This window comes from Trichechus manatus, unplaced genomic scaffold (assembly GCF_000243295.1).
Source record: "Trichechus manatus latirostris isolate Lorelei unplaced genomic scaffold, TriManLat1.0 scaffold00048, whole genome shotgun sequence".
In the NCBI taxonomy this organism is placed as follows: domain Eukaryota; kingdom Metazoa; phylum Chordata; class Mammalia; order Sirenia; family Trichechidae; genus Trichechus; species Trichechus manatus.
This window is the reverse complement of record NW_004443984.1, coordinates 13,296,636-13,324,375: the sequence shown is the minus strand read 5'-3', so window position 1 is coordinate 13,324,375 and position 27,740 is coordinate 13,296,636. Positions and strand designations below refer to the sequence as shown.

The window sequence follows — 27,740 nt, the reverse complement described above, 5'->3', positions numbered from 1 at the left end:
TAGTAGGTGAGAGTTCTGTTGGTTGCCTCAGTTCAGGTGCAGTGTTATCAAGTAACAGTAACGTTTTTACCTCACGGTAGAGGATATAAAACTGTGTTAATAGATACTTGGAACAGGGCTTTATGAGCAGGAAATACTGTAATTTTCACCTTATCGAATAGAAATAATAAAATGTTCTATGCATCAGCAGACATTTTTCATCCTTTGTTGAGGTCTAAAATGTTTGAAGAAACCATAATCTTGAGTTTATGAAAACTACGACTCACTTTTTCGGTAATTGCCTGCCCTTAGAAAAAACAAACAAAACCCTTTCCCTGGAATCCAACTCATAGCGACCCTATAGACAGGGTAGACCTACCCCATAGCGTTTTCTAGGCTCTAAATGTTTCAGGAAGCTGACTCCCACATCTTTCTCCCCCTGAATGCTGGTGGGTTCGAACCGCTGACCTTTTGGTTAGTACCCAGGCGATTAACCACTGCCCAAACAGGGCTGCTTGCCCTTAGAAAAGATGGTTCCAAAGACCACACTACGGTACTCAAAATGATGAAGTCACGTGCACTCTCGTTCCGTACAAGAGACAACTCGTTGCCCTTAAGAAAGATGGCAACGTTCTGGCTTTGATGCCCTCTTCCAAAATGGCTATCTTGATAATAGTGGACCCATAGGCCTGGAGCCTCTTCCGGGCTTGGCAGGGGGCGGGGTCCATTGAGTAAAGCCTTGCGTGCCCGCGCCCGCGACGGAGGCGCGCTTCAAGGCGCAGGCGCGGGGAGGGGGTGGGGGAGGAGGGAAAGCGGCGAGTAAGATGGAAGATGAGGAGGTCGCTGAGAGCTGGGAGGAGGCGGCAGACAGCGGGGTAAGGAGGAGCCGCCGTCCCGGGGCAGGGCCAGGCGGGACCTGGCTTGAGGGAAGCCTCTGGGGAGCGGGTCTGGGGATGGCTCTCCCCGAGGAAGGACCCCACACGCCGGGACTGGGGTGGAGGAGAGGCCCCCGGTCCCTGAGTGCCTTGAAGGCCTCTTAAAGGGGCCACGTTCCATTTCTTCCTTCACCTTTGCCCGGTGCGCCTCCCTCCACCCCCTCGATGTGCGCGTAACTCTGGGCGCCCCACCCGCCACCCAGGTCCTCTTTTCCTGGCCCCCGCGCCCGCTCGCCCGTCCCAGGCTCCTTTCACCCTTCCTTTCCTGTCGGCACCCCCCCCCGCCCGAGGCACCATTTTAAAGTTCATGTGCTCTGATGAGGAGGGACACACCATGTGTGCGGCGGGTTGTGGGGCGGGGGGTGTTGCGCAGACCTGGGTGGCGTGTCCACCTCCGGAGAGGAGCAGGAGGAGGCAGCTGACGGCAGAAGGGAAATTGAATCCTCTTTGGGCCACTCAACTATCAGCTAAAACCCCCCACCGCTTTTTGCGGCCTCCGCCGCGTTCGGCGAGTCTGGGAGTTTTTCTTTCAGTTTTACTCTGAAACCCACTTGCAGCCGGGTCTCCCGGGAACCCCGCCAAAGCAACCGAAAGCTCAGCTTGGAGAGCCCCTATCCCCGGGGACCCACCCAAAGCTCTGAGCCCCTGGGGGAAGGTCTCGTAGTGTGCACGCCAGGGTCAAGGGGGAGGGGTACGATATGTAAAATAGCCGCATTTCTGGGAGGGGAGGGGGGGAATGGACAGTTCTGCTTGTTTTTGGAGTTTTTGTTTGCCTTCAGAAACTAGGAAAATAGTTTATCCCGAGCAGGAACAGACAGTTCCATTAGGTTCGTGGTTACTTTGGTCTTTTCAGAGTTTGTGGTTCTACTGTGACCCTAGTGAAGATGGAGAGATGCCTCTTGGGTCTCCTCGTGTTCCTGTCTGTCCAGCAGGTGGCTGCATCCGCCTTAATGGTTTATGTTTGGGGACTAGGGCGTGGAGAGCCGAATTCTAGGTTAGAATAGGAGCTGCTTTTTTTTTCCCGTAGCGCCTTTGAGGGTGTTTGTCAGCGCTGGGAAAGACCGAGCAATTGACTCTCGCAGCAGTGGGTGTATCTCTACCGGAATGTTGAAACTTGGCTTCGAGGTTTTTTTCCCGCTGGCTCAGCATTTGTCTTATGGTGTTTATGTTTTTCCACTTAGCATAATTGAGATTTTTTTTTTTATTGAGAATTTGAAGGATTAATTAGTTTGGAGGGTATTCAGTACAGTTCTGTGGTGACCATCGTTCTTGGATTTTGGTTTGAATAATGAGTAATGTAACGATTTTATAGGAGCAACAGGTGTGAGCTAGGTATTCATTCAACGAACATTTTTTAGTGTTTTCTATGTGGTAGGCATTGTGCTTAGCAGTGACTTTGTACCAGAGAATGCAGAATTTCAGGCAGAGTCGTTTATGGCCTGCCGCTAATAGGGATGAATCAGCTAAACACCCCTCATGCCCCGACCCCCTGCAAAAAAGCTTGGCCTACAATTGGAATGTGATGCAAATTATAAGTTGGCTATCTTGGCTTTTCCTTGTTTTTCCTTATTTGTTTCTAAGGGACTGTAAGTTTCTCTTGTTGGAGAAGAAAATAAAAGTCGTATCCAGCAGAAATCAGGGAATATTTTAGTTTAGATTAGTTTGGGTAAATCACTTAGAGATCAGGTAGTCCAGGCTTCCATTTTACAGCTAAATAAATTCTAGATATTTAAGATTTAATTTAGGTCTTTCTAATGCTTGCTCCGTATTTAGTAAAGCCCTTTAAAAGTGCCAGGTACAGAGATGTAACCCATTCTTTGCCTTATTGACATCATGAGCCGTACTGCCAAAATTCAAGTTCCCTTCTATATCTTTTATTTAATTAAGTTCTAGAAATAACTTGTGAGGGCATTATCCTCCTTTTATAGATAAGGAAACTGAGGTTTAAGGAGTAACCTTTCTTGCTCAAGCCACACAGATAGTAAGTGGGGAAGCTGGGATTTGACTCAGAGCTGAGTTCCTTCTCTAGTGTTTCACTGTTTTTACTTAGGGTCCTGTGGAAGACTTGAGTGTTGGACAGTTTTAATATGTTTACTTTGGGCTTATATTTGAGGACTGTCTTGAATTGGATCCCCTTTTCAGATTTCACAAAGGGTCTTATAAATGTGCACTTTTGAAAGAAGGGAGTCAGGGAAGGAATGAAGCACTCTGTCCACAGCACTGGGAAGCCAAGCAACTATATGCATCTGTTAGATGTAGCCAGTTGCATATATAAAAAGTCTTAGTTTCTGGTTACAGCTGTTTCCCAGCTTATATGGTAATGGGTGTTGAATATCAAAACAACAACAACAACAAAACTTGGTAGAGAGAAGACTAGCAAATGAGCATTGACTAGTTGAACTAAGTGAACACTCAAACTCCAGATAATCCAGAAACAATTTTAATTCTTGAAAATAGAGGCTTTGGTGATCCCTGCCCTCCAGTACCACACACACACACACATCATGCTAGAATTTCTTATGTGTCAGTGCATCTGAAGTCGTTGTTTCCTGTATAGCTTCAGAATACTCAGTACCAGGTTGTATTGTGTCATTCAGGAAAAGACTGACTTTGAGAAGTACCTCAGATATTCTGTAAATAGGCTGTTATTTGATTTTAGCTAGTATGGTAAACACTTACCTACTGTAAAATGGTTGCTTTACCTCTTTTCTCCTAAGGGGTTACTTCCCCAATTCAAGGAATGTACCTTAAGTTTCACCAAGAAAATGCTTCTTTGAGAATATACTGTCTTTGGAAGAAATAAAAATGTAAAATTGAGTTAATGTTGATCCTGACTAAATTGTATCTTTAGTCTTAAACCTCAGGGAACAAGTAGACCATTTTGTAATTGGAAGATACCTTTGTGCTTCAGAAAAATTCAGATGAACACTTAGCTCAATTTTTGATGGTTTGAAGCTAGTTTATGTTCACTAGTTGTTTAGAACAAAAAAAAAAAAATATGGCCTAGTCCATCTGGTTGGTAATCAGCTAACCAGTCTAGAGGAAGGCAGATGATACATAAATGGAAGTGGTTGCTGTTGTGTGCCAATTCTAACTCATAGTGACCCTATAGGACAGAGTAGAACTGCCCCATAGGGTTTCCTAGGCTGTAATCTTTACAGAAGCAGATCGCCACACATCTATCTCCCACGGAGCTGCTGGGTGGGTTCAAACCGCCGACCTTTCAGTTAGCACCCGAGTGCTGGTAGTGGACTGGTAGTTATTATAAAGCATTGGCAACCTCTTTTCCTTGTGGATGTGGAAACTGAAATTTTAGAGGGTAACCTCTCTTGCTCAAGTTACACAGGTAGTAAGTGGGGAGGCTGGGATTATGACCTAAAGCTGGGATCCTTCTCTAGCATTTTCTGTCTTCTTACCCAGGGCCCTGTGGAAGACTTGGGTGTTGGGCATTTTTAATACGTTTGCTTTGGGCTTATATCGCAAATGTTTCCTTTTATTCTTTTTCTCAAGGGCAAGCCATGTAGCTAATGGGAAGAATATGCATCTTAAGTATGTTAAAAGGATAACTGGTCTTCTGGGCTAAGAATTCAAATTTGTATTTACTTTCTACCTCCACTGAGCCAGTCATCTAAACCTGGGCTTCGAACTGGTTTGTCCCTGGTTTGAACCCCTGCTGAGAATTTGAATTTCCACCCTAGATATACTGAATCAGAATCTACATTTTAACAAGATCTCCAGGTGATTGTTACGTATAATAAATTTTGAGGACCACTGCTCTCCTAGTGGTTCTCAGAATTGGTCCTTAACCAGCAGCATTAGTATCGCCTGGGAACTTGTTAGAAATGCAAATTCTCAGCAGGGGTTCAAACCTGAAGGAACTGTTGGAAACCCTGATCTAAACATTGCCCTGTCAGTGATGCTGGGTGGTGTATATGTCTGTAGGAAGGCTGTATTGAGTGCCTATTATGTACCAGGTACTGAGGCACAGACAGGTTTAAGCCAGTGATTTCTGTGGAAGAGGCATAAACAGGGAACTATGGCTGGGGTCAGAGGAGGTGATGCCATAATTAAGATTTGAAGAACCAGTTGCATTAAGCAATGATAAGTCTGGGAGGTGCAGGTAGGGTGTAGGGCCAAAGCGCACACAAAGGCAAGGAGGCAGTGAGAGAAGAGTGTGGCAATGCTGGGAGAGTTACAAGTATTTCTTCTGGCTGGAGTGTAAAGGGTTGGCAGGGCTGAGTGGAAAGAGATGAGGCCAGAGAGGTATGCAGCGGCCCGATGGAGAAGGGCCTCCTGGTACTCGGTACTGGGGAGTTTGGACTTTGTCCTGAAAGCAGTGACGAGCATTGAGGCTCCACAGAGGAGTGACATAGTTAGATTTTAATTTAGGAGATAAGAACCTTGATTTGCTCTTCTTTTTTTTTTTAAGAGATGAGGCCATTCTACCTGAAGCGTGGCTACTACCTCACTTTGGGTGCCCTTGGTGTTTCCTGTAGTTGCTGTCGTTATGAAATGTGTGCAGGTCGGCTGTTGGTGGTGGGCTACCTGTGCTGATCCCCTCATGTCTGTCCTTACAGTAAAGAAAGTGTTTTAAGATTTGGTATCAGAAAGCACAAATCCAGGTGTACCATGCCTGAAGGGGCCACCTCTTAGCTATTTCTGGTCCTTTTGGCAAGGCCGAGTCCTAGGGACTGCAGTGTCCTCTGAGGGGGCTTTCTATAAAGAAATTGGCCGGTTTAGACATGATCGTGCTGAGTAGTCTGCCCCTGAGGCTCTGGAAAAGGACCTGTTTCACTGTGGTTTCAAAGGAAGGAAGATAATGAGCTTTTCACTAGTAAGTTCTCAACTCTTTTCATTGAGGCAGCATGGGGGGGCCTGTTCCCAGCGTGCTCTGGGTGTTGAGAGAGCTGCCATGGTTGCCATGGGCTGGAAATTTCAGGCAGTCACAGGCCTTCTTGCTTTTTCCTTCTACAACAGGAGGAAACATAGTGTATTTTTCTAAAGCTTTTGGGAAAACATTGTGAAAGCAAAGTCGCTGTTGTCTAGATCTGAAGACACAAACGTGTTCTTGGGGCCGGCTGCTTCTTCCAGTTTCCACCTCTGTAGTACTGCAGTGGGCCCCCCACAGTTAGCATCAGTTTTTGGCTGTATCAGATAGAGAGCCTCCACAAGGTGTAATGTGTTCTTTCCTGCTTCTGTGAATAGAATTTTTCTTCCTGTCAGGACCACCACTGACTCGTTGGTTTCCTAGGAGAAGGCTGAGTTTAGCTACTTAAATCTGTGGCCAAAGTACAGAAAGAAATGATTTTTTAAAGCGGTAACCATAGAGATTTCTCTTCCCAAGCTAACTTGGTTAGCTTCTGCCAAGCATCCTCAACGTCTGATTCTATGCAGAATGTTGATAGGAAGATTGAGGTTAAAACCAGTCACCACAGAAATTAGCAATAAATCCCCACAGTGATCTGTAGATAAAGAATCTTACCCCCCAATCAGGAGACACTTCAGTCCCTCATAGTAAGTCATCCCCACCCCACACCTCTTGGCCACATAAAATGCACAGGAAATAACAGGCCTTTCTGAAAGGAATGATAAATATGTACAGTTTTAGATGAGATTGTACAGAAGGACATAATTATGCCTGGGAAGGTCAGGACTGTCACCACTCTTCATAGACCTTGAGAACCAAATTTACAGTTCTTGGGCTCTGGCCTTCGTGACCCTCCAGCTGTCAGTTCTGTTTCTGCTGCCTAGCTGCACATCTCCCTGGTGGATGGACACTGACCTGCCAGCTCTCACATCTGGCAGACCCTTTTTAGGTGAACTTCTGGGGTAGTATATTAAGCGCTTACTACACATCAGGCAGAGTGCGTTTTTATATTCATTATGCCATTCAGTCTTCATTGACGGCATGAAGTGTAGGTACTATCATCCCTGGTGTCCAAGAGAGGAAATCACAAGGTTGATCCCAGCCCAGGCTGTTGGAGTCGAGCCCACGCTCTTGGGCACCTTCTCCTGACAGTTGGTTTACATTTACTTCTCACCAGAGAATTAACTAGTTAATTGCTTTAGGATGCTTAGTTGGTAGTTCCTTTGAAGGATTGTATTTTCACCTGGGATTGACCTGCTTCTGTAGTCTGGATGATGAGCTAATACATTGTGTGTCTCTGAAAAAGTTGAACTCAGTACTCAAGAGCCAAAAAGATAATGCTGCTGTCAGTTGTAATATTAAGAACAGCGACTGCAAGTGAGACACTGGTTGAAATCTTGATCGTAAACCAGTTGTTGTCACGTTAATTCCGACTCACGGTGACCCCATGTGTTGTGCTGGATAGGTTTGAACTGCTAACTTTAGGTTAGCAGCCGATTGCAAACCACATGGGCTACCCAGGGAACTGTCTTGATCGTAAATGGGAAATAACATTTTAACATCTGATTAAATGTAAAGAGATAGCATAAATTATTTTTGCTCGGGATCTCTTGAGAAGATTTAACAACTGTGCTATCTTGTTAGCTCCCATTGAGTCAGCCCCTGACTCATGGTGGTCCCGTGCACAACTCTGGAAGCTCTGCTGAAACCTTTTCAGCATCGCAGCAACATTCAAGCCCTCCACTGAGGGTTGGGTGGTGGCTGCACATGAGGTGCACTGACTGGGATTTGAACCGAGGTCTCCCACATGGAAGGTGCGAATTCTACCACTGAACCACCACTGCCTTTCTCTGCTAGTTTAGGATTCCTGTCAGGAGCCTGGTGGTGCAATGGTTAAGCACTTGGCTGTTAACAGAAAGGTCAGCGGTTCGAACCTACCAGCCACTCCTTGGGAAAAAGATGTGGCAGTCTGCTTCCGTAAAGATTACAGCCTTGGAAACCCTATGGGACAGTTCTGTTCTGTCCTGCAGGGTCGCTATGAGTCAGAACCAACTCCATGGCAACGGGTTATATCTGCCCTATGAGGTAGTTCTACTCTGTCCTATAGGGTTGCTATGAGTCGGAATCGGACCCGACAGCCACGGGTTTGGTTTGGTTTTAGATCTGTAGTTAAGGAGCCCTAGTGGCGCAGTGGTTCAGAGCTTGGATACTAACTGAAAGGTCAGCAGTTCAAACCCACCAGGCTCTCTGCAGGAGAAAGATGTGGCAGTCTGCTTTTGTAAAGGTTACAGCCTTGGAAACCCTGTGGGGGCAGTTCTTTTGTGTCCTATAGGATCGCTATGAGTCAGAATTGACTCGACAGGAGTGGGTTTTTTGGTTTGTATCTGTAGCTGCAGACTAGCAGCACCCAGCATGGCCCAGCCCTCGTGCTAGTATTAAGTTCCTCCTGCCTGCTTTTGCTATTTACATCATCAGCTTGGCCCTGAGGCATTGTGTTTGCTGCCCCTGTTGAGTGTCCACGTTCTAACTAGCCTTTGGTGAGAGTGCCTTTGGGTGTTTGAATAAAATCTAGTGAGTTTGTTTCATCCCCCCAGTGTCAGTGTACCTGATGTTCTCTAGACAGAGCCTTGCTTTCGTCATTATAAAAGAACAGATAGGTTGCCTCTGCCAGTTCACGGCTCACTTTTTCTCCACAGATGGCAGTAGAAATCAGAAGATGGGTTCAAATGCCAGGTATGATTTTGGGGCATATCACTACCTACCCCTCTCTCAGCTTCATTTTCCTTATTTGTAAGATTTGACTAATAAAATTGGCATTGCCTGGTGGTGAGAGTTAAATAAAGCACTTAGTAAAGCCTGGTTTGAAGGCGGATGTTATTTTGGGAGGAGGGAAAGAGCATGCTGTTATTGTTGCCTGCGGTCTTTTGAGCCTTGTGCCGGTTGGAAGTAGAGTGCTGTTGTTCTAAGTGTGAGGGCATTGTTCCTTGGCTGCCTGGCCACTGACAGTGTGGCTTCTGTCCGGATAGGCCTCCAGCTTCCCAAGACTGCCCAAGGGATCTCTTTCTTGTTGCCCCTGAAGACAAATACACTGTTTCTTCTAAGAGTTGTATTGCCTAGTGTTGTATGAAAAAATGAAAGGGAGAAGCAATAATCAGTAGAAAGTAGGAACCCCATGAGATTCTACCCTTTGTTTTATTCTGAGGGTAGGACTCACCACATTTACCCCACCCCTGCCTACTCCACTCCTTATAGGTAAGTCTGTATTGATTTCCTCTCAGTGGAGATCTTTTGAACGCAAAACAATACATTGTCTTAAGATGGCAATTTACAGAGTTTCTGAGGTCCTTCAGCCTGGAATACATCTCTGCTGAAGAATTAACTTCCTTTTGGGTGCTTCTTCATAGCTTTAAGATCTGGACCTTGGAATCTGTTGTGGTCTGCTACTTAGGAAACCTGGGCTTGCACCAACCTGGCCTAGGGGTGAGGAGGTGGACGAGTGGTGTTACCGTTCAGCTTTTATCCTACTTTATTAATTCCTGCTTCCCGCTGCCACCCATCTGCTACTCTCCTGAACCTATTTGCTTCCTCTTCAGGTTTAGGGTTCAATTCTGTCCCTTACTGGTATGTGTGGCCTTGGGCAAGTCACTTAACCTGTGAGCATCCAGCAAGGCTGATGTACATCCCATGAGTTGTGAGGATTAGAAGTAGTAGAGGGAGGACCTTATACAGACCTGTAGCAGGTACTTGGAGAATGCTGTTGCTGCCATGGAGAAGTGCCTAAGGCAGCCCTAGCTCTTTTGTTGAATGTGGATAGTCTGGTGCCTTTGGACCCAGACAGACCTGAGTTCAAATTCTGGCCCCACTCACTACTCTTTAACAGTAGACTGCAGTCAAGTTATATAATCTCTCTGAACCAGTTTTTCTTCATTGTAAAATGGGGCTGAATCTGTAAAAACCTGTGTCATAGGATTGTTCTTTAATTCATGTGTTGGGCACTATTTTAGGCACTTTTGACAGCTGCAGTGGATGAATTTTCTGCTCTCATAAATCTTTCTAGCGGGGAAAAATGGGCAGTAAATAATAAATAATATTTTATACACACTATAAAAAACGATAAAGCAGATTAAAGGGCATAGAAAGTGACTAGCAGGGATGCCATTTTATTTAAAAAAAAAAAAAAGGTCAGAGAAGGCATCTCAAATGAAGATAGGCAGGGAGACCTAAGGAGGTGAGGGAGCAAGCGGTGCAGAAACTGGTGAGAGTGCTTTCCAGGCCAAGAGAACCGCTAGGGCTAGGGCGGTGGTCCTGAGGCTAGAGCATGCTTGTTTTGTCTGAGGAACAATGGAGGCCATCATGGTGGGAGTGGGTGAGGGGAAGGTGGTAGGAGGAGATGAGGTCAGAGGTAGCAAGGAGCTAGACTAGTAGGCCATGGTGCATGTCACCTTAAAATAGGGAGCTATGGAGGGTGTCGAGCAGAGGCTAACTTGGTTTTTAAAAGGCTTACTCTCACTTCTGTGTGGAAAATAAACTGTAGGGGGTAAGGGTGGAAGCGTGGAGACTGATTAGGAAGCCATTGAACTGTGCAGTCAAGAGCTGTTGGTGATTTGGCCCAGGGTGGTGGCAACAGGAGTGTCGAGAACATTCGAGATATGTTTTAAATTAAAAGTAAAACCAGCAAGATCTGCCAATGTAGGGTGTGAAAGAGGCATCAGAGATGACTCCAAGTCTTTAGCCTGATTCTTTGGAACTGGAATCGCTGAGATGGGTGGTTAGGAGGAATGCGAGAGGAGCAGGCTTGGGCAAGTGGGTGAAATCAAATTTGGTTTTGGACTTGAAAGGTTGAAATCTAAGTGAGAAGTGTCATGGTGGCAGTTGTATATCACTGTTTATAAAGCTGTGGAACTAGATGAGATCACTTAAGAAGCCAGTGTAGATACAGAAGAGGACCAAGCTGTGTGATCCTCCAACCTCAGGAGGTCAGGGGAGGAAGAGGAACCTGTCCTATTTGTAGGAGAAATCAAACACTGACTGTAAGGAGGTGTAGAAGGGGAACCAGGGGAGTGGTGTATGGGAGGCCAAGTGAAGAAAATGCTTTAAGGAAGGAGCATTGAGCCAGGTCAGTTGCTGCTGAGAGGTTGAGTGAAATGAGGACATGGAATTTATCACTGAATTTGGCAAGGGTGGAAGTCATTGGCAGATTTTGACAATAACCATTCAGTTGGATGGTGGAATTTAGGGAACCAGATTAAATTAAGGTGGTGAATGTAACTCAGAGCAGGGCCTGAACCTGACATCAGACACTTGGTAAGTGCTAGTTGCTGTTTTGCTAATATGGCAGAGCCCACCAGCGTGTGTTTTACACATAAATAACATGCCCCTTGGGTCGTTAAGTGGCTCAGTTGCTAGTTGCTGAAAGATGAAATGTACAGCAGGGGCACATCTTACTTTAAGGTTAGACTCTATAGCAGTGTTGTCCAAGAGAAGTGTAATGCAGTTTGCAAATGTAATATAAAATTTTCTAGAAGCCACATTTAAAAAGTACAAAGAAGCAAGTAAAATTAATTCTAATATATTTTATTTAACTCCATATGTCCAAAATAGTATCGTTTCAACATGTAACCAGTATGAAAAATATGTTAATAAGATATTTTATATTCTTTTTTGAACTGTCTGGGAAATACACTGTGCATTTAGCACTAGAGCACATCTCGGTTCGGACTGGCCACGTGTCAGTACTCAAGAGCCATGTATGGCAGTGACCACTGAACGGGGCAGCACAGCTAGAGCTAGTGCAAAGGAGGTGTGTGCCTAAAGGATTCCTTCTTACTGGTCAGGCGCAGAGAAATCCTGAAAGCTGTAATGAAGCTGGAAAAGAAAGGAGGTGAAGCAAGTAAATATTGTTTGGTCTTTACAACATACCACCCTAAAGCCCTTCCTGGTTTCCTGATGCCCCTGGTTTCTTCAAATTCAGGTCTTGCTGGCCCTAGGATTAATAACTAATTTTCTACGGCAGCTTTTTGAGTAGTATTGGTATCAGTTAATAAAAAACTATTGCTGACTATAGCTAAAGTAATTTCAAATGGCTTTCCAGACCTAGGTTAGGTAGCATCTTCTTTTGGGGTCCCTTTTCTTTTTTCCTTCTGCTTTCCCTGTTTTCATGTTTTTGTCTTCTTTTTTCCCCAACTTTTTATGTATTTATTTTTAATTCCCAATTAGTATTAATTTAATACTGTCTTAAAATTTCTTAAAGCAATAGGTAAAGTTACAGGAAAAATTAATCTCAATTAAAGATTCTTTTAATATACAATCTTTAAAAACAAATCTACCACGAATTTTATTTTACATAATTAAGAACTTCTCTTTCTGAGTCCAGGTGTGAAGTCAGTGACCTTAGGAATAACCATTCATGTGTTCAACGAATATTAATTAAGCATCTACTTTTCTGAGATGCTGGCCCTGCACTGGGGATATAGTGGTGAGTAACATAGACAAGCGTGCTTTATGGAACTTACTCTTTTCAGATTTAAATTTCTATAACTATAAAATGTAGCTCCTACTAGTAATTTTAAGACCCAGTTCAGGTATTGCTTCTTCTGGGAAGTTCCGAGACTCAGTGCGTTGGGTGTCCCTGGTGCTCTCAACGGCTGTGTGATTAGCTCTGTCTTAGCACTGTATTGTATTTAATTCTGTACATACTAGTCTGTCTCCCAGGTAGCATCAGGAGGGCATTTTCGTCTTTGCATGCTAAGTCCCTGGCACAGTATCTTGCCTGTAAGCATTACAAGGATCAAGTTTGTTAAGAATGATGAGAAGGGAAAGGCTGCACTGCTAGTTGTGGGGGTATGGCTACTGCTGCATAAATCCTTAGAATTATAGGAAAACTGTGAGGGGGCAGTCATGATCAAGTGGAAAACTCTGCAAGAGATTTGGAGTCAGAGGACCTGGTTTCATTCTGGAGGTTTTTGATAGCCCACTTCTAATCCCCATAGGAACCCTATGAGACAGGAGGCAGCAGGAGGAAACTAAGGGACGGAGAAGTTAAGTAACTCATCTCAAGTTCCAGCTAGTAAGTGGCAAAACTGCAAAAGGCCTGTATTTGTGTGACTTAACCATTCCACTTACTCATTTATAAAATAGGGATGTATTATTCTAATTATATTTGCCCTATTTACCTCATTGTTTTGTTCATCGTCAGCCCTGACTCATGGCAGCCGTATGTATAACAGAACAAAACTGCTTGGTCCTGCACCGTCTTCACGATTTTTGATGTTTGAGCCCATTATATGGCTATTGTATCAGTCCATCTTATTGAGGGTTTTTCTTCATTTTTGCTGACCTTCTACTTTACCAAATATGATATATCCTTTTCTGGCAATTGGTCTTTCCTGATGATGTGTCCAAAGTAAGCAAGACGCAGTCTTGCCATCCTCGCTTTTAAGGAACCATTCCGGTTTTATTTCATCTAAGACTGATTTATTCATTCTTCTGGCAGTCCGTGATATCGTCAGTATTCTTCACCAACACCACTATCCACATGTATCAATTCTTTTTCTGTCTTCTTTTTTCATTGTCCAGCTTTCACATGTGTATGAGGTGATTAAAAAGACCATGGTGTGGGTAAGGCACATGTTAGTCATCAAAGTGACATCTTTGCTTTTTAGAACTTTAAAGAGGTCCATTATAGCACATTTGCCCAATGGAATATGTCGTTTGATTTCTTTTTTTTTTTTAAAGCTCCTAATGAGTTTTTTGTTTGTGTTTTTTGCACGTGTGTGTCTTAGGTGAAAGTTTACAGACCAAATTAGTTTCTCATTAAACAATTAATACACATATTGTTTTGTGACATTGGTTGCCAACCCCACGATGTGTCTAACACTCTCCCCTTCTCCACCTCTGTTTCCACATTTCCATTCATCCAGCTTTCCTGTCCTTCCTGCCTTCTCATCTTTGCTTTTGGGCTGGTGTGCCCATTTAGTTTGTATAAATGGTTGAAGTACATGTGTTATTGTTTGTTTTATGGGCCTGTCTATTTTTTGGCTGAAGCGTTCCCCAACTTTTTAAATGCCCCTTGTTCTCTTCTCCAGGAAAACTCTTTAAGTCACTACAGCTTTCCCATGGCAGGATCAATCACTCCATTTCTCTTTCCATAACACTGTTTATACAACTAGTATAACTACTGTGATTTATCTATCTATCTTTTCCTGGCTGGCTGGACTGTCCTCTTCAGCAAGGGTTGCTTTACTGGGTCTCTGAAATCTAGCACATCTCCTAGTAGGGTAGGTTCTCTGTAAATGCTTGTCTCTGACTTTTGTTGTCACAGTGGAGCAAAGGAAATGGCCTTTGAGACACGCTAAAGCACAGGCTTCTTGGAGAAGAAATTTTAGAACTATATCTTGTGCCGTACAGTGACCCTCTTAATTAAAATGGAATGTTTATCCTTAGTGTCGGGGTAACAGGGGAAAGAGAATGTTTTGTGGGAAATGGAGCCCTCAAACAGACAAACTGAATCTGTATTAAAAGGCAAACCTCTGAATTCATGGCCTCTCTGTGCCTCCATATATGTTGTCTCTCAACTTCTGAATTCTGATTTTTGCTTTTTTTTTTTTTTTTGACTTATCCAGTAACGTTTGTCCAGGAGTTAATTTCTTGGAACTGACAGTGACCCTGTAGACTCAGACCTTTGGTGATATATATGCCTTTGGATGCTTCCCTCCCTGGGATAGCCAGGGGAGGTGGATTAAGCAGCAGCATTGGAGATGGGCAGCCCTACAGGGGTTTAAGTCTCTGCCTAAACTGGACATTGTCCTGCCACGCTACTGACATAAAGAAACCAGGCAGGGATGAAATAAATAAATTGATACAAAAGTTGTGTGGAGGAGTCTCTATGGATTGGACATCTGGACTTGAAATGGCCAGTGATGTACTTTAAAGGTACTGTTGTAGGGTAAAAACATCACAAAGTTGACTAAAGCAAAAAGAAAGTTTTATTCGGCATATATTCAAAAAGGCAAAAGTGGGAAACGGACACCCATGCTGCCACAGCCATGTCTGCCCATGTCCAAAGAATATTACAGAAGAGGCAAGAATGGGGAAACAGACAACCATGCTGCCACAGCCATGTCTGCCCAAGTCCAAAGAATATTACAGAATACGCAAGAGTGGGAAAACGGACAAGCATGCTGCTACAGCCATGTCTGCCCAGAGTCCAAAGAACAGTTACAGAGCCATCAGTATCTATTAACATTACAAATGGGCAAAACCTTTGAAAGCTTAGCCTTTTCACGTTGGTTAGAAACTGTGATCATGCATTTTGAACTGTCTTTCTTAACAATCATTGGTACAGGTTTCAGAAACGAGAGTCAGGAGAGTCTTTATTGGTCCAACAAATTTCTATTCACTAAATGCTAACAGAAAAAGAGTAGAAAGTCTTTTGTGTTCTGTTTGATTGGCTTTACGTGAAAGTTTCCTTAAAAGATAACTTTCCAAGATTATCTTAGCTATTGTCTTTATACCTTAGGGCCCAGTTGATGTGTCCTTGTGAGTCCTTGTGAGCCCAGCTCCATCTGGGTCACATTCTCTATGCTCAAGGAGAGGGAATAATAACTCCAATATTATTTCCTAACTCAGTATGGAGACCTTTTTATCTGATAGATTTAGACCATATTTTGCTGCTGTACATTGGTTCTACTTGTGAATTTTTTTTTGCCTTATTCCTAAATGATCATTGGGGCCCTCACAGGAGGAGCTGAATACCACTGTGATTTTTAGGGTGGGAAACATAGGCTTCTTGCTCTGGAAATGGTCTGGTAGCCAAGGGACATGGGTGCCACTGTCCTACCTGATTAGACCCAACGTGAGCATTGGCCAACTCTGATGGGAGTTTGGGGCCAGAATGGATTGGAAGGTAGTTCTGCCTTCTAGTCCATTTCAGTGTCTTTCTTCTCTTTGCTTTCTTCTAAAATGGTGTAGTAATCAGGACCTGTCAGGCTCTGATTCTGAGAGAAATCCTTGTATTCTCAGGGTCCCTGTTTTGTCTTCAAATTCCGCCAGTGTCTACTTGTAGACTTAAGCTCACCAATTTTGAATTGCTAGACAAGAGTAGTTGAGTCTGTGCGACACACTGGTTCACAGGTGAGCTTTAGAACCAGTCACTAATCCTTACATTTGAGAAGAAAATCAGAAAATGTCATCTTCCAAAATGGCAACTAACAAAGTAGAGGTCAGTTTTCTGGGAAAATGTCCAGGGAAGTACTCACTTAAATAGTAACTTTGTTGCTAATAAAAAGAGGGTGTTTCCTGACTCACAGCCAGGAACCAAGGGTGCCTCTTTAGCCTCTGTTTAATGCAAGATTACTTGAATTCTTAGTTGTGTTTTGGTTGCATTGGTGACCACAGTATTATAATGTAGAGAGAGCAATGCAGTGGTGGAGCAGGACAATTCATTCCTTTGGCTGGGGTACTGAGGCACCAGAAGGAACTATTACTTCAGCCCCAGAAAGGAAGGCTCTGGGGAGCAGGCAGCAGCAGGTCATGCACCAGAAAGGTTAACAGTGAGCGTTCGGGTTTGTTATCACTGTCTTCTCTGAGCTTGGCTGTTTGGAATCAATCCCCCAGACCTGTATCACCCGTATGTGAATTGAGGAAGTCTGAGAAAGTACAGCTGTGATGGTGCTGTATTTTGCACCAACACCCAGAATAGCCTGTTTATTTCTTTCCTCTTCCTTTCTTCCTCTCCTTTTCCCTTCTCACCTTTCTTGGTCCCTTTCTCATCTACCTGTTAAAGTTACAGGAGTGACCCTGCCATTGTTATCTGCCTCCCCTTCTTGCGGAAGCTCCCTGTCCTGTTTGTTTCCTTTGTTCCTTTCTTAGATCGTAACTGTGTGTGTTAGTTATCTAGGACTGCCATAACAAATACCTCACAGTGGGTGGCTTTAAAGAACAGAAATCTATTGTCTTACAGTTCTGGGGGCTAGAAGTCCAAATCAGTGTATCACTCGCTGTTTGGATTCCTTCTGAGGGCTCAGAGAGGCTGGGTTCCATGCCTTTCTCCTAGCTTCTAGTAGCTGCTTGCAATCCTTGGAGTTCCTTTGCCGCTTGTATAAGAGATCTTCACATGTCGTCATCCCCCCCCCCCCACCCACCGTGTGACTCTGTCTCCTTATCTGTTCTCCCCTTTTATGAGACACACCTTACTCTGGTATGGCCTGATAGCAAAAGAAAAACCCTATTTGCAAACAAGATCACATTCACACATCCGGGGTTAAGACTTCAGCATAGCTTTTGGGGGGACACAATTCAATCCATACCACTGTGTAACAGGCAGTTTGAGGTGTCCCATTTGGAATGATCTTATCCCTAGTATAGTCACATGCCTCCATCTCCCAACTTTCTGCCAGGGCTCACACAGTACATCATTGCATCAGCAGCCAGTGACTTCTCTGCCTCATTGCAGATGTCTGATTTCATTCACCTTGTGGTTGTAGTGTCTCCTTTATCCCTCCCATAAAGGACCAGCCCTGTCCGGAATCTCTCCCCGACACTCACCCCAACTGGTTCTCCAAGACTTCTGCCTCCACTCTTTCCTTCTGGCTTTGTTGTCAAAGACCAAGAAGCCCACAGCTCAGTTTTCTAGAGACGTAGTCCCACAGGGTAAGGGTGAGGGTGATACCTGTGTTTGGCAACGACAGTTCTTTGCTTAGGCTTTGGACCCCAAAGAGAGGAGCTACCCCTCTTATCAGAGCACAGAGTATCATCTTCTGGAATCTGCTAGGTGCTACTTAGCAAAAAAAAAAGCCTTTCTGTCAGGAGAAGCCATAGGAAAACTTTCTTTAGCAATTCCACTCTGATGTGCTTGTGTCCTAATGTCTGCCTTCTGCCCTTGTGACCCTTCCTTGCTCACTGCAGTCATGGAGTGATTAGCTTATGGGGTTTATTTCAGTAGCCATGGAGGTTAGCCCTCCAAGACAGGAAACTCTAACATACTAACTTGCACAATTGTAATTTAAAAAAAAGAAAAAAAAGGAGGTGCCCTTAGGTGATAAGGTTTGTTGTTTTAGGTCCTCATTAAATGCTTCCTCTCACAAAATTCTGAGGCCTGTTTAATTCCATTGGGGTAGTGCATCTCTAGGAACCCTGGTGGCGCAGTGGTTAAGTGCTCAGCTGCTAACCGAAAGATCAGCGGTTCAAACCCCAGCCACTCTGTGGGAGAAAGATGTAGCAGCAGTCTGCTTCTGTAAAGATTTCAGCTTTGAAAATCCTATGGGGCAGTTCTATTCTGTCCTGTAGGGTTGCTATGAGTCAGAATTGACTTGATGGCAATGGGTAGTGCATCTGTTGATGGCGCAAATGGTTGAGCGCTTGACTAGTAGCCGAAAGGTTGGCAGCTCAAACCCACCCAGAAGTGCCTCAGAAGACAGGCCTGGCTATCTGCTTCCGAAAGATCACAACCTTGAAAACCCTATCTAGCACAGTTCTACTCTGCACTCATGGGGTCGCCATGAGTCGTAATCCACTTGATGACAACTAACAAAACAACAAAGTGCATCTCTGGAGGAGACAAGCATTCTCCTTGTACTGCGCTCTGTAGGGAAGTTCAACATGGGCAAGCTTTTCAGAGCATGAGTCTGAGTGGATTGATTTCAAGGCCGTATCTGAGGAGAGAATGGACTGAGTCATGATACCTGGACAGACTCCAGAGCAATATTCAATGTCCTCTCAGCTACTGGCAGAGCACACCATCTCCTGCCTGGACAGTTCTGAGCATGCTGGGGTCCAGCTGGCCATCTGGAGGTAGCCAGGATCAGCTTTCCACCAAAGCCGCTTGGATTTAGATCCCGTTCTCTAATCTGATGGAGGAATCCCTCCCCAGGTCTGATAAAATAGTCCTGCCTGATGTGACAGAGTTTGATGGGAGTGTTACTTATTGGAGTGGCAGGGAACAGTGTGGAATTGGGAGGTGAAGGAGAGAGGATCAATATCTAGTGGTTTTTACCAGCATTCCCAGGGATTTGAGCAATTGTGGGGTACAACAGCATGGGATGGGGCCTTAGCTCTAGGGCTGCCTGTACAGTTTACTACTTTGTAAACTTGGACATATTCCTTAACCTCTCTGAGCCACATTACCCTCATCTGACAGGGAGGGATAAAAGCTACGTTATCAAACAGGGCTGGTGTGAGGAGAAAATGAGTGTTTGGAAGTATTTTGACAGCCACAAAGTACTATATTGATTTAAGGCATTATTTTAAAAACCAGTAGTATTATATGATATACCAAGTGTGCTGGTTATGTTCTAGTTTGAGGACAGAGACACAGTTACTCAGACATGGCCCATAATGTCCTCTCGAAGGGCATTTCCCCACCCAGGCTGCATTTGCTGGGACTGGACACAGATTCACTAAAGAGAAAGAGGATGCAGTTTGCTGTCCTGAGAGGAAACCTGGATGGGACCTCTCAAGTTCGGCTAATGAGAGGTTTGTTCATGGGCTTCCCGGCCCCACCAGACTCGCTGGTGCCTTCAGAATACAGTATGCTGTGTTTGCTGAAATATATTTTGGGTCTTGCATGAAAACAAAAAATTTAAACACAACTCAGCACCAGTCAGAATGAGTGTGTCGTATGGTTTCATATTGTTTACAGGAGACACAAGTAAGGACATAAAAAGGTGAGGGGTAAAAGATGGGGAAAACATGTTCAAGGAAATACTAACCAAAAGAAAGCTGGCATAGCTTTACTAATATTGGACAGTAGATTTTAAGGCAAAGAAGATTATTTTATAATAAACTGTTTAATTTACTAGAAAGAATTTTGACTCTTTCAGTAGTCAGTAGATCAGACAAAATAATCTGTAAGAATTTAGAAGACTTGAACACTATCAGCTTGAACTAATTTATGCATCTACAGAACCCTGTACTCATCAATTATAGAATGCAGTTTTCAGCACACACTTGTCACACTTGGCTGTTAGGCATATCTTGGCAAATTTCAAAGCCTTGTTACTTACCAAGGTTCTTAACGCTTTGTGAATTGATGGACCCCTTTGAAAAATCCCATCCATCTTGTAAATCAAGATTTCTCAACCTCAGCACTATTGTCATTTGGGGCCAGATAATTATTTGTTGTGGCAGGTGGGGAGGATATTCTGTGCATTGTAGGATGTTTAGGAGCATCCCTGGCCAGTAACACTCCCACCCTACCACTAGTTGTGACAACCAAAAGTGTCTCTAGACATTGCAGATGTCCCTTGGGGGGCAAAATCACTCCCCACCCCTAATGAGAACCACCGTTAAAGATTTCCTCCAGACAAACACATGATTCTGCATATGATTTCTCCCCTCTGCAGTAGCTTAAGTTGTCTTGTCCTCACTGAAGATGGTTGAGAGAGTGGGGCATTTTCTAAGGAAAAGCAGTGGGACAGCCAAGGAGTCTAGAGGTTTGGTCTTTGGTCTGTGCACATCTTGCCACAGTCCAGTGTGTGGAGTCTTGCACGTGAGTATGTGGAGGCATCAAGGTGTTCCTGGTGCTGAAGGCCTGAGGGCTCAGACTGCCCAGCCAGACCCTCAAACATTAGGCTCCTGTTTAATTCTAGGCCTTCTGGCAGGTGCTAGTCACAGAGAGTTCAAGTCCATAACAGTAAAGAAATAAAATAATTCATACATGTGAACATGAAGGATTGTAAAAGAGAAAGCTTATTTGAGGAGCAGGTGATTAACTGTGCCTGTGGGATCGGAGAAGACTTCACTGAATAGGTGGTAGATGTCCAAGCTAGATTTTGAAGGATAAAGAGGAGTTTGCAAGGCAGGAGGACATTGCAGTCAGTGGAACAGCACACTGGGTTCTGGCGTTAGTAACAGCTCAGTATTGCTGTAGCATAAAACAGAAGATGTGGGTAAAGCCATTTTCAAGGAGCTTGGATTTGATCCTGCAAGCAGTTGAAGGATTTTAAGCAGGGAGGTGACACCATCCGATTTGTGTTTAGAAAACTGATTTGAGTGACTCTTGAAGGACAGTTTGGAAGGGGGAAATTGGAGGCCAGAAGACTAGTTGGAGGCTCTGCCAAGAATCCAGCTGGACGATGAGGTCTAGAACAATTGCTGTGGCCGTGGAGACGGAAGGGAGACGGACTCGCAGAGGGAGCCAGGTCCCCAACCCCAGCATCCAGTAAAGGAAGGTCCATGTCATTACCTCAAAAGACACAGTCATGTTCCTGGCGAGAGAGAGGACATTGCCCTTAGCTCTGAAAATAAAGATGTAAGCTTTATTTGAGAGAGATTTTTTTTCCACTTTTTATATACATTTTTTTCCTCTAGGAAATAGACAGACGGTTGGAAAAAAAACTGAAGATCACACAAAAGGAGAGGTAAGGCTGCTGTGTGGTCTGAGGGCTCATGCTCTCTGCCGTCTGAGAGCTGGGCAGTTAGTGGGCAGTCATGGTGTGCTCCAGCTGGTCACAGGTTCAGCAGGGCAGCCTCCTTTGGGCAGCAAACCTTTCCCTCTGAGGGGGAGAGCAGGACGTGATGGCTTGAGGCTTTAGGTGTGAGACTGGGGTGTTGCACCTGCCTCCTACGTTAGTAGGCCCCTGTGTGAGGTGGTCTGATGGAAAGGGGAGCAGCGACAAGTCGTAAAACTTGGGTTTTAGGCCTGGCTCAGGCCCTAATTGTTTTGAGGTTTGGAACAAGTTGTTTCTTCCTCTGGACCTCAATTTCTTTATCTGTGACATAGTTGGTTGGACAAATAATTTATTTGTGCTCTCCATGACTTGGTATCTTAGGGTGTTATGGGAGTATCCTGGAAGAAAAATTCTCGGACGACCTTTAAGGATAGCTTTGTTACCCATCCAGACAGTGGAGGAAGTGAGTTTCCAGAGCAGGTGAAAGTTGACTTCAGAAGTCTTGTCTTTGGGCTTAGGTAACCTGTCGGCTTCCCACAGCGACAAGCAGCAAGGAGGAGGGGGATAAGGCCTGTCTTGATTTGCATAATGGGCTGCACAGTCATCCCCCAGGGAACTCTGGAATGCCCTGCTCACCCGCTAGCTTTCCTGGCTCCCTGCCTCTTTGATCAGCTTGCTGGCTGCTTGTCTGCCTGCTCGTCTCAGTGGTGACACTAACTTCTGATTACAGTCCATTTTTCCATGCCATCCCTGGCCTGCCCAGGACCTGTTCTAACTTACCTGGGTAGCAGCCAAGTTCCTCCAGTCCCTGCCCCATCTGACAGCAAGGCTCTGAAAACAGGCTCCTCTAGGCCTCTTTGCTTCTGAAGAGAAGCTGGTTGACTGCTCTGGGCAGGGTTCCCTGTAGCTTTTGTGGGGTGGTCATTCCCACCTGGATCCCTTTCTCCTCCTGTGGCTTCTTCCTTCCCTTCCTGTGTTGTTTATGCCTCTTTGTTCTGGTAGACACTGTGGGTTTTTTATTCCACCTTTTCTGGTGAACACATCACCAGCCTTGGACAGTGCTTCCCTCGTGAGCATTGCCAACCACTGTCTCTAGGATCGTCCTTCCCCCTAGCCCCGCCGCTGTCAAACAGACCAGAGTCCTGATGAGGGAGGTTTCTCTGCTTGTGAGTTCTATTGAAGAGATGATTCAGTTGTCTGGCGTGGCCTTGTCTCTGGGAGGCACAGGCCTCATACTCACCAGAAGGCTGAGTCAGTTTGGTAAATCCTGTCTTCATGCCAGATTGGCATGGCGGTACAGGCACCTTTGTAGTGTTAGACTGGTTTGAGCACACGTGGTGGAAGGTGTTGGCTGGGAGTGAGCACTTTGCTGACCCCAAGCTAAGGGGCTCCCACCTCACCAGCCTGTTACCTTGTGGTCTGTGTAGGGAAGCTGGGGTCTTAACTGAAGTCGTTGGATACTGGACGTGAAATGTTTTGCCGCAGGGGCCAAACAGTGATTGACATGACTAATGATCATGGGGATAGAAGTCCCAGAATGAGGTGGCATTCCAGCCCCCTTTGCCAGGGGTAGGTCTGAGGATCAGTTCCTGTGGACTCCGTGAGCTTGTGGCATGTTTGCTTTTTTGAGAAACTCTTTAAGGAGTGAGAGTTCTGATATGTCTGGTCAGAGGCCAGAAAATAATGAATGGAATTAGGAAGGGGAGGGAGAGGAAAGTGATGAAGGGTGGGTGTGGGGCGTGGAAGGGCCTCTGTCATCAAGGAACAGGATTTGTGAAGCTGTGTTTGCTCTTTGTCAGCAGGAAATCCAAATCTCCTCCCAGAGTGCCCATTGTGATTCAGGACGATAGCCTTCCCACGGGGCCCCCTCCACAGATCCGCATCCTCAAGAGGCCCACCAGCAACGGTGTGGTCAGCAGCCCCAACTCCACCAGCAGGCCAGCCCTTCCGGTCAAGTCCCTAGCGCAGCGGGAGGCGGAGTACGCCGAGGCCCGGAAGCGGATCCTGGGTAGCGCCAGCCCTGAGGAGGAGCAGGAGAAACCCATCCTCGACAGGTGAGTGTAGCTGGAAGAGCTGACCAGAGACCACTCCAGCAGTCCACCCTGCGGAGGAGGAAAGCAGTCTGTCTTCATAGAGAGGAATGAGAAGCAGGCACAGTTAGGGCTGGAACCATCACAGCTTCAGCTGCCAGTCCCAGCCTGGCTGGGCTAGTTAATTGTCTCACTACATTGGCTCAGGGACCAGGGCCACTCCGAAAGCCCTAGAGGGGGCTTTGAGGAAGTCCTGATTTGCTGGCATGCTGTTCTACAGGTTAAAGACCTGGGCTCTGTAGTCAGAATCTGCAAGGTTTGAGTTCATCTCTGCCGCTTACTAGCTACTTAACCTCTCTTTGCCTTAGTTGCCTAATCTGAAAAATGGAGATAATACCTGTCTTGCCAAGTTGTTGTGCCATCAAATGACTAAATGAGTATAGAGTGCTGAGAACCCTGCCCTGCACAGTGGAAGTGCTCAGTGAGTGCTTACATATTGTTATCTTCTGGGTGTTAACAATATCCCACTGTGATGTTTTTGTGGATTTGCTAAATTCTTTTTGACTTGGCATTTTTTTCTCTGTGGTCCTAGAGATTATGTTATGTAAGTTTGTCACCTCCTGGTAGTAAAACAGTATTTTCAAAAACAGCCTTTTTCTAACTTTGAACGGCCTCTTTGGCTTGGGATTCTGGGATTTGGAGAAGCTAATCTATGTACCTTCTTTCTATCCCATCATTTGATAAACCAAACCCATTGTTGTCGAGTCGATTCCGACTCATAGCAGCCCTATAGAACAGAGTAGAACTGCCCCATAGGGTTTCCAAGGAATGGCTGGTAGATTCGAACTGCTAACCTTTTGGTTAGCAGCCGAGCTCTTAACCACTATGCCACCAAGTCTCCTTTCATTTGATGGACATCCATTATCTCTCCTCTAACCCTCCATCTTTCCAGAGTGAAAAAAGTCCATTTCCTTTAGTCTTCCATAGTGATATGAGTCAATCGTTAACAACATAGTTTGGAGAGAAGCAAGAGGGCAGAGCGGTGGGTGTCTTGTCACTCTGCTGAGTTCTTGGTTAGGGGTCTTGACCTTGACCCGACACTGGAGAGTCTGTGCCATTAGGTTCTGTAGCAGATGTGCTGTCCTTGGTCACTGCCTCTGGAGGCAAGAAGTTGCAGCTGCTAGAGGTGGACATGAACCACCAGCCCCACCTGCCTATAGGGACCTCCCAACTTGGAGATGCCCTCTGTCTGCTTGTCAGAGGAGCAGGCTGAGGGAGCCAGAGTTGGCTGGTAGCCACCATGACTCTTCCTCAGCCGCAAGGGTGGTTGGTTTTGAGATTTGGGGACATCTTTTATATCTTTTTTCAGGCCTTCCTCTGATTTTCTTCCGTTCAGGCCAACCAGGATCTCTCAGCCCGAAGACAGCAGGCAGCCCAATAATGTGATCAGACAGCCCCTGGGTCCTGATGGGTCACAAGGCTTCAAACAGCGCAGATAAATGTGGGCAAGAAAGGATGCCACCACTGCTGCCATCACCGCCTCCTGGGTCGTCTGCCACGGGTTGCACTGCTGTGGCAGACAGCTGGACTTGAGCAGAGGGAACGACCTGACTTACTTGCACTGTGATCCCCCTTGCTCCGCCCACTGTGACCTTGAACCCCATGCACTGTGACCTCCCCCCCTGCCCCCCTTCCCCCTGTGTTTGGCACGTCGACAAGGGCTGTCCCAAGTCAGTGGAAAGGGAAAGGGTGAGGGCTAGGGGAGGGTTGGGGGGACCCACCGAGGACTCAGAGTAGAATCAGACAGTGCTGCTTGGGATAAAGCTAGTGCCAGCAATAACAGTTTATCATGCTCATTAATTTGGGATTTCAAAACACAGATGAGAACCTCCCCCCAAGTGCATGTCTTCATCACTTTAAAAGCAAGTTCCATTTGAAAATATCCTTTCTCCCCACCCCCCCATTTTTGTTTGTTTATACAAATAATCTGATTTGCAAGAAAAAGTGCATGGGAGGAGTTTTAGCATTTTAATGAATTTTTAATTGAGAAAGGGTAGTTTGGTAGTCTACTTAAAAATGTTTCTGGGAAATTCGCTAGAAACATTAACCAATAGGATTTTGGTGAGCTTAGCTTCTTCTGTATTCCTACTGCCGCCCAGAAAAGGGGCAGGGCTCCACAGCCCACAGGACAGATGAGTACCCATGCCTATACCTCCCTCCCCCAGCTAAGTTCCAGGGCATCTTGGCCTGCCTAGAGACTGGGCTAGCTCTATAGGCTCAGAGAGCCTGGGGAGGGTGCCAACCCCACCTCTAGTATTTTGGGAGATAGGGAAAGTGAACAGACTTCCCCTTCCCATACCCCTCAGGGTGGTTCCCTACCAGCCAGGCTTGCTACTTCCAGAAGAGAGTCCAGTGTCAGAGAGTGATACTCTGCACTCCTGGGCTCAAAAGTAAGAGATGTGAGGCTTGTTCAGTATTTTGTGTCAGCATGAGGAAAACCAGAAGAGAGTCAGGCTCCAGAACTCTGAGCCTTCTGCCTAGTGTGGCCAGAAGGTGAGTAGATCTTCCTTTATAGCAAGGCTTGAACTCCCCAGGGTCTGTAGTGCTCCGTCTCCATTGATGGCACCGGCTCAGTAACTATACCTGGTGCCCTTCTTTTTTGAAATCAGTACCTTGGGAGCAAACCATTCTGAATACAGTTGGGATGAAAGGAAAAGCCTTGCATTGCAAAGATTGGTTATGACAGACTGGTTCCCCAGAGGCCTAGGCTACCTACCCTTCACCCCTTTTTCCAGAGCAAGGGTCTGGAATGAAGGCATTTTTCCTCCGTCCCTTGAACCTGGAGATTTGCCTTGCCCTTGGGGTGGAAGAGGCAAAGAGGACAGCTGCCCAGAGCAGCTGTGTGATGTGTGCCGTCTGGCTCTTCTCAGGCTGTCTGGCCTCTTCTCTTGCACTGCGCCTTATCCCTCAGCCAGCCAGGCAGCCTCCTCACTCCCACCCAGCAGGTGGGTTGTGGAGTGGTTAGTGTGACATTTTGCAATTAGGGCAGCTCGTGGTGGTGGCCAAGGTGGCAAGCTAGGTTTAGCAGGCTCACTCTGCCTTTGGTTTACCTGGCTTAGCCTTGCCCTGTGGGAATGGTAAGCCAGGCCCGGCTAGCCATGTCCCACCACACCTCCCTGTAGGAGGAAGGGCTGGCCAGTTGAGTCAGTAAGTAGAGCATAGCACAGCTTTAAAACTGTGTGAAGCCAGGAGATTGTGAGCACAGCTGGAACCGAGCTCAGTCTGTGAGAGCCCACTGGTGGTTGAGTAATGCCCACAGCTGTTCTAAGGGGGAATTTTACCACCACAGTGGGCAAGGGAGAACGTTGGCTGCTATCTTTATAGTTCCACTGCCCTGACCAAGCTTCTGCATTCTAAAATGTGTGGTTTTGGCTATTCCTTATGTAATAGTGGTCTCTGGGCCAAGGCGAGATTGTCCCTTCAGTGGCAGAGGTAGGCCAGGTGGGAAGACCAGAGGTGCTGATTGCTCAGCCGTTGGGACCACCTGTTCATTGGCCCCCCTCCCCTAGTGGGAGCCAAAGGAAGGACTCGCTGACGGGTGTCTGCAGACTGAGGATATGGCAAGGACTGGTGCGCCCACCTCCCTACGGCCAAAGATGGGGCTCTGCCCACTGTGTGCCCGTCACACCCACCAGCAGTCATGCTCTGGCTTCCCAGGTTGAGAGGTGGCAGGCAGGAAAAAGAAAACAGGAAACTGATGTGTTGGGGGGAGGCGGGAGGGGAGATGGGAGAACGGTTTGGATTTGTTTTGTTTTGTTTTGTTTTTGTAGTTGTCTGTAACTCTCCTTAAGTGCTTTTTTTTTTTTTTTTTTTTAAAAGTAAGCTGCAGGCTTTGGCTTGGAAAACTTCAGGGGGGTGGGGGGCAGAAACCTGAGGCTGCTGCCCCTTTATCTGCCTTCATGGTACTGTCCCCTTCCCCCAGCTTCTCCCTGACCCCACGATCCAGGCCTCAGACCTTCCAGGTAACCGCTTCCCGTGAGCCACTACTCTGATGTCAGCCTATAACCAAAGGAGCTGGGGGGGTCTGGGCCTGGTGACCAACCCTTCTCAGCCCATTCAATCAGGGTGCTCCCCACCTGCAGGCAGGAGGCAACACCCTATCTGCTACCATCAGACCCTTCCAGAGCCCACCTGCCCTGCCCAGCCCTGCCCTGTCCAGCCCAGCCATACCCTGCTCTGCCCCATCTGGGCATGCTCTGCTCAGGGATGGGCCGGCGGGGCTACATCCAGCCTCCCTGGTAAGCAGAGACTCAAGAAACCTCTGGGGTCTTGTTTTCTGGTCATGTGATTTCCAGGGGTGTGCATGAGCCCCTTGGGTGTCTGATCCGAAGGGCATGGGAGGGAGGGCCGCACCTCTGCAGTCCTGCTCTGCTGGTGTAGCAGGCAGCTGCCCACCCCCACCCCACCCCGCACCGCGGGCTCCTGAGTCGGCAGATTAAGCATTTTATAAATTGTATTTTAAATACATGTTTTAAACTTGTCA

The 27,740-nt window shown here is 46.1% G+C and overlaps 1 protein-coding gene across 2 annotated transcripts; it reads left to right on the top strand.

Moving 5' to 3' along the window:
• The first annotated feature begins 775 nt into the window (after positions 1-775).
• Positions 776-27,740, top strand: SZRD1 (SUZ RNA binding domain containing 1). Of its 2 annotated transcripts, none has more exons than XM_004377210.2 (4): positions 776-854; positions 21,088-21,137; positions 22,967-23,221; positions 24,594-27,740. In XM_004377210.2, the coding sequence occupies exons 1-4, from the start codon at positions 804-806 to the stop codon at positions 24,694-24,696; spliced, it is 459 nt and encodes a 152-aa protein (XP_004377267.1). In that variant the 5' UTR covers positions 776-803; the 3' UTR covers positions 24,697-27,740. The 2 variants fall into 2 exon arrangements, with proteins under 2 accessions (XP_004377267.1, XP_023587922.1); XM_023732154.1 differs by having other exon boundaries at positions 22,970-23,221; positions 24,594-24,803.